Source organism: Solanum dulcamara, chromosome 12 (assembly GCF_947179165.1).
Source record: "Solanum dulcamara chromosome 12, daSolDulc1.2, whole genome shotgun sequence".
Lineage (NCBI taxonomy): Eukaryota > Viridiplantae > Streptophyta > Magnoliopsida > Solanales > Solanaceae > Solanum > Solanum dulcamara.
In genome coordinates, this window is record NC_077248.1 from 53,971,770 (window position 1) to 53,978,513 (window position 6,744).

The window sequence follows — 6,744 nt, forward strand, 5'->3', positions numbered from 1 at the left end:
TCATTTTGACACTTTTTAAATAATCTGAAGTTGGAGTGTAGAGCGTGTATTACACTTTCCTCCACATAGATTAGTTGACCAATTAAATCCTACCAACCCTACTAACTTTACACGTCATATAACTTTAAGATTAAATGCCCAAAACTTGATCTTCAACACACTGTGTCCATTGTCTCTTCAGTTCAAATGAAACCCTCTTCCTTCTTCACCGAGAAAAAAATCAAGAATTTGGCTTGGTTCTTTTGCTACTGCTGAAATGGCTGCCAGAGCACATGATGTAGCTGCAATATCCATTAAAGGTCACTTATCTTTACTCAATTTCCCTGAATTAGCCCATCAATTTCCTAAACCAGCTTCCAAATGTGCTAAAGATATTCAAACTGCAGCCACGAAGGCTGCATCTTTGGATATTTCTCCAAGAAATTGCATGGAAAAACAGAGTAAAGATGATTAATGGAAATGGCCTGTTCTCCTGATGAAGAAACAGAGTCAACAGAATCATCTTTGAGGAGTAACAATGAGGACCCTTTTCTTGATTTGCCCGATCTTCTACTGGATCTTACTCAAAAATTTGATCAATTATGTTACTATAATTCATCCTGGGATTTGGCTGGAGCTGAAAGTAGTGACTCTAATTACTGTGAATTTTGGCCTGAAGATCTCCATATGTTGGATTACAACCATGAAACTTCACCAGCTGCAACAATGTAATTTTTTGATGAAAGAGAGAAAAACAAAGAAGAAGAGAGAACTGATTTTTGCCTTTTTCTTTTACCAAATCAGAGAAACAATCTAAGAAATTAGGGCAAAAATGAAGAAGAAGAGGCATAAAAATATAGACAAGAGAGATATGACCGTTATAGGCCTTGTTTGATGCCACATCAGATGAAAAAATAGCTTCTACGCGCCTCAGGTAAGTGCAAAACACGCGAGGGGCTAGTTGTTTAAAAAGTGTCAAAATGACACATCAGACCCTTACATTAAGTGTCTAAAATGAACATCTCCTGGTTTAGGTGTCTAAGTGAAAGTTGGTGCCAACTTTAAGGGGCCGCCAGTGGGTTTGGCCTAGCCAATATAGTCACACATGTAGGCTCTAGGGAGGATAGTGTATATGCAATTTTATCTCTATCTTGTGAAGGTAGCTCTTTAATGATTTATTAGTTATTCATTTTGTTCGAATTTATATGATTTACTTTCCTTTTTAGTCAGACCCAAAAGAATTACATATTTTTATATTTAGTAATAATTTAACTTTAAAATGACTATTTTATCCCTAAAGAAATGATTTATAACCATACAAAATATATGACTTATTTTAGATCAAAAATTTCAAAATTCTTTCTTTCTTTCTTAAATTACATGTCAAGTCAAACTAACTCATATAAATTGATATGAAGGAAGTATATAAAACTTAGGCCCAAGGATTGGTAGTGTAATGTGTGGGTTCAATTTTCGTCATTTGCCCATAATTCAAATTTCATTTTTTTGAATAAATATTTGGCTTACAAATGGATTTTTTTTAGTGAACGTGTTAAAAGCTTACTCCTATTTTTTTGTTTTCATATTGAAAAAGTAATAAGAATGAGAGATGTTAACCTTTTTGTCATCCTGACGTCGAGTTATTTTTTCGCAGGACCTCCCCTACTATATTGTCGCCGCAGTAGAGTTTAATTTAAATAAGGATAAAATTGGAAGAAAAACGGAATACCTTCTTAGTTATAATCAGCTTGAAGTACTTCTTATGTTTATACTTTATTTTGAAATAAAATAAAAACACCATTTGCCGGAGGAAATTCGAAGATGATATACCTCCTTGGAACCACATCAGTCTAATAAAACATAATAGTAGTTGAACAATTAATTGTGCTTCCTCCCTTGTAACCATGCTCAACATTGCGGTAACAATCAAAGACCAAATGTATACTAATAAATATTGACCAGCTATACGTTTAGTCAAATCCATTTAGTTTACAACAGAAATAAATACCATTGACTAAGAAATTCAATGTAGCTTGAACTTCTTATGTTCATACTTTAATTAGTTATAATCAAAAGATTATATATGTACTATTTCTGTCTCTCTCTCTCCATGTAATTGAGTCACATAATCTTATATCCACAATAAGCAAATAAATACTATATTCTAAAGACTTTTGCATACATTTTTCAAAAGTCTAATCATAAAAGTATTTGTATAGCTACCCTTTTAAACGTCTCATTTAATAAGTGTCGACAAATTTAAACAGTAAATAAAGACTGAATGAAAATAAGAAGCAGCAATAAACAGTTTGCCGTCGTTCTAAAATATTAAATATTGGAATAAATTCACTTTGCCGACAATATTTGGAATAGGGGTTTAGAAATGTATAATCACAATTTATTCTTTTGTAATACACCATCGTATATTATCATGAAGGGTTTAATTAATAAATGCACAAGTTATAATCACAATTTTCACCTTGCCGACAATATTTGCAACCTATTCATTAATTAATATAAAATTTTTATAATTTTCCTTACTAATTGTCACGATCCAATTTTGTGAGCCGCGATTAGCACCCAACGAGCTACTTACTATTCAATATTCATTAGGTGAACCATTCACTACTTCCAACACAACGTTCAAAATAAATCATATCATAAAGTATAGGAAAAATTCTAATATAGCAAACCGATATATATATATATATATAGTACATAACTACAATCTAGTCTATTTCTCCTCCCCGCTCCCCAATTCAGTATTGTATATTTGTTCTATCTTCCTCTATAACATTTTTTTTTGTATTTTGATTTATATGTTTGTATCAATTGTATATTTGTGGTCGCTCTCTCCCCCTCTCCCTCTATAACCCTTTTCTTATATTTTGCTTTGTATATTTGTAATAATTGTATATGTGCTTTCTCACCCTCTCTCTCCCCCTATAGCCTTTTCTTGTATTTTTCTTTGTGTGTTTGTATTTATTGTATATTTTCTCTCTTTCTTTTCCTCTACATTTTTTTCTTATATTTTGCTTTGTGCGTTTAAAACATTTGTATATTTTCTCTCTCTCTCCCTCCCTCCCTTCTTCCCTCACTCACTCACTCTTTATTTCAGCCTTTTTCTTGTAATTTATTTTGTGTATTTGTATCAATTGTATATTAATTTTCTCTCCGCCTCTTCCTCTATAGCTTTCTTTTACATTTTATTTTGTGTGTTTGTATCAACTGTATATTATTTTCTCTGTCTCTCACTTCTTCTCTCATATTTAGCCTTTTTTATATTTTATTTTGTGTGTTTGTATCAATTGTATATTTGTTCTCTTTCTCCCACTTTAGCTTCTTTTTTTTTACTTTATATGTTTGTATCAATTGTATATTTTCTCTCCCTCTCTCCTTTTAGCCTTTTTTTTGTATCAATAGTATGTATGCCTTCTTGATCTCTCTTCCTAATTCTCTATAGTCATTTTTCTTGTGTTTTATTTTGTGTGTTTTTATGAATTGTATATTTGCGCCCTTTCTCCCTCTCTCTCTCGCTCTGCCTCTTCCCTTTATAACCTTTTTTCTTATAATTTACTTTGTGTGTTTGTATCAGTTGTATATTTATCCTCTTTCTCTTCCACTATAACTTTTTTTCTTGTATTTTGATTTGTCTGTTTGTATCTATTGTATATTTTCTTTCTCTTCTTATCTCCCTCTCCCACTATAGCCCCTTATTTATATATTTATTTGTGTGTTTGTGTTAATTGTATATTTGTTCTCTCTCTATTCCTCTATAGTATTTTTTTGTATTTTATTTTGTGTGTTTGTATCGATTGTATATTTGCTCTCCCTATCACCCTCTATAATTGTTTTCTTGTATTTTGGTTTATGTGTTTGTATTAATTATTCATTTGTTCTCTCTCTACACTTCCTCTATAACTTCTTTTTTTATTTTGCTCTGTGTTTTTTTCCAATTGTATGTTTCTTCTCCAATCTTTCTCCCTCTCTATCTCTCTCACTGCTTTTCTCATTTTTAGCCTTTTTTCTTACGTTTTGTTTTGTGTGCTTGTATCAATTTTATATTTGTTCTCTCTCTATCTCTCCCTCTATATCTTTTGTTTTGTATTTTGCTTCATGTACTTGTATCAATTGTATATTTTCTCTTCCTTTCTCCGTTTTAGCCATTTTTCTTGTATATTTTTATCAATTGTATATTGTCTCTCTCTATCTCTCCCTGGCCCTTTGTAGTCATTTTTTTTGTATTTTTCTTTGTGCGTTTGTATCAATTGTATTTTTTCTCTCTCTTCCTCACCCTCTACAACTTTTTTCTTGTATTTGGCTTTGTGTTTGTATCAATTGTATATTTGCTCTCTCTCTCCTCCTTCTCCCTCTATAGACTTTTTTTTCTCCTATTTCGCTTTGTGTTTTGTATCAGTTATTATTTTATTCCTTTTAACCTTTTTTCTTCCTTCTTTTCGATACATATTTTCGTGTTTGATAAATGTATATTTTTCTTTTTGTTTTCTATAAAATTTTGAGTGGAAATTTTGAGGAGATACATATGTGTACATGTGTATCTATGACACATGCGTGACGTCTTTGAGGAAATACATATGTGTACATGTATATTTATGGCAGATGAGTGGACAACTTTGAGGACATACCTACGTGGATATGTGTATCAGTGTGTATAAGTGATACAAGAGAGAATAAATTCAAGTAATACAAGATAGACTGAATAAAAGTGATACAAGAGCTTTGAATATAAGTGATACAAGAACGAATAAATACAAATGATACAAGAGCAAAAAATATAAATGATATAAGAACGAATGAATATAAATGATACCAGAGCAAGAGGGGTGTCAATAAATAATAAACCTAAATGCATATATGAATACAATAAATATACTCACCTAACACCTCAAAAAATAAGGAAATAGAGAGAGAGATAAAGAAGCGCGGGGGGTGGGGGAGGGGATACCACCTAAATTCACATATAAAAACAATATATATAGTCGTTTGACACCTCAAAAATATAAAAATACAAAAAAAGAGGGGTGAGAACGGGAGAAAGAGGATACAAGCTAAAATCACATATTGATATAACAAATAAAGTCGCATGACACCTCAAAAAATACAAAAATACAGAGAGAGATGAAAATACAAAATAAAAAGAGGGTGGGGGAGAGATGGGGGGGGGAGGGATACAACCTAAGTACACATATGGATACAACAAATACATTTTCTTGATACCTGAAAAAATATATAAATACAAAAAAAGAAGGGTAAAAGTACAAAATATAGAGAAGTGGCTGGGAGAGACGGGGAGAAACTAAGATAAAAAGAGAGAAAAGGGAGGAGCACGAGTGGAAAAAGAGAGAGAGAGATAGAGAGAGAGTGAGACTAAGAGAAAAAGAGAGAAAATGGAGGGGGCAAGAGAGGTTAGGGAGACAGGAGAGAGGGGCATGAAAAAAGGATACAACCTAAATGCACATATGAATATAATAAATACACTCACCTGATACCTCAAAAAAAATATAAATACAAAAAAAGAATGGTGAAAATACAAAATATATATAAAGAAAGGTGAAAATAAAAAATATAATAGGAGGAGAGAGAGGGAAGAGAAAGAGAAGATATGCAAGCAAGCGAGAGAGAGATAGAGGGGGAGAAAGAGAGAGACAAATAAGGAGACAGAGAGCGATAGGAAGAGAGTCGGGAAAGTTTTTCTTCTTTTTTTAGCTTAGCATCTCAAACAGTAGCTATAATTGTAAATACCCAAATTATAACAATAAATCTCTAATTATGCCCAAATGATAATCATTTTTAAAATTTTCTCTAAAGTATACTATTTGAAAGTAGCAAAAAAATATAACCGTATAAAGATCAATATGTATCCTAAAGCGCTTTTGCAATGCCAAGGAATATCAAGGATAAGGGACATAGCCCATAGCACTTAAAAGAATAAATTTATAATAGAGCAGTCACTAGGAACAAACTATGTTTGTCTCACCTCAGCAAACTGGAACGTGACCTCAATGATGATCAATCTACATGAGCAATGAGTAGAGAGCATAAATTTCTAGTGAGATCATCAAACCACTCCTCTGTCTTACACTTCAGAGAAAGTCCTTACCAATACAAGCAAGAAAGTGGCAGTGCATAGCAAATAATTTTTCAGTAAAAGCATAGCAAGTATAAGAAGTTATTAATATATCACAATCCAAATTGAGATTTAGGTTGCGGTAGAGAACCAACAAGCCACTACCCATTAGGTGAACCCTTTAAACTAAAGCATGCTCAAAACGTAGCATAAGAGAAGAGAGAATATTGTTAATGTGATCTCTAATAGATATAAGTGCAGAAGTAGAGTACAAAGATAAGTGAAAAATATTCCATAGCAACAAACAAGAAATTTATTGTGGAGTACTAATTTTAAATGTAATTAACACGAGAAGTAGCTCGATAAAAGAACATATATTAAAAATAAAAAAATAGGAATTGATGCCGCCTCCAAGAACTAGTAGTGGCTGACCATAACTAGATATAATTGTCAAATGTCTGGAATCACTAGTTACCAGGTGGATCTCTATCTATTTGATATGCATACATAATAACTGTGAATTTTGTGTTCAAACACACACACAAGTGCACGTGGTTGTATAAGTAATACAAGATGTTATGTCCAAATATTGTATCATAGAGACTTGTCGGATTGATTGCTTAATTTGAATTATTCTTTCAACTACTCAGAAAGAACAGATAATTTTGGAGTTTATA

At 32.0% G+C, this 6,744-nt stretch overlaps 1 protein-coding gene across 1 annotated transcript; it reads left to right on the plus strand.

Moving 5' to 3' along the window:
* Positions 1 to 256: 256 nt before the first annotated feature.
* Positions 257 to 711, plus strand: LOC129875772 (ethylene-responsive transcription factor ERF039-like). Its single transcript, XM_055951015.1, has 2 exons — positions 257 to 440; positions 482 to 711. The coding sequence occupies exons 1-2, from the start codon at positions 257 to 259 to the stop codon at positions 709 to 711; spliced, it is 414 nt and encodes a 137-aa protein (XP_055806990.1).
* Positions 712 to 6,744: the final 6,033 nt, after the last annotated feature.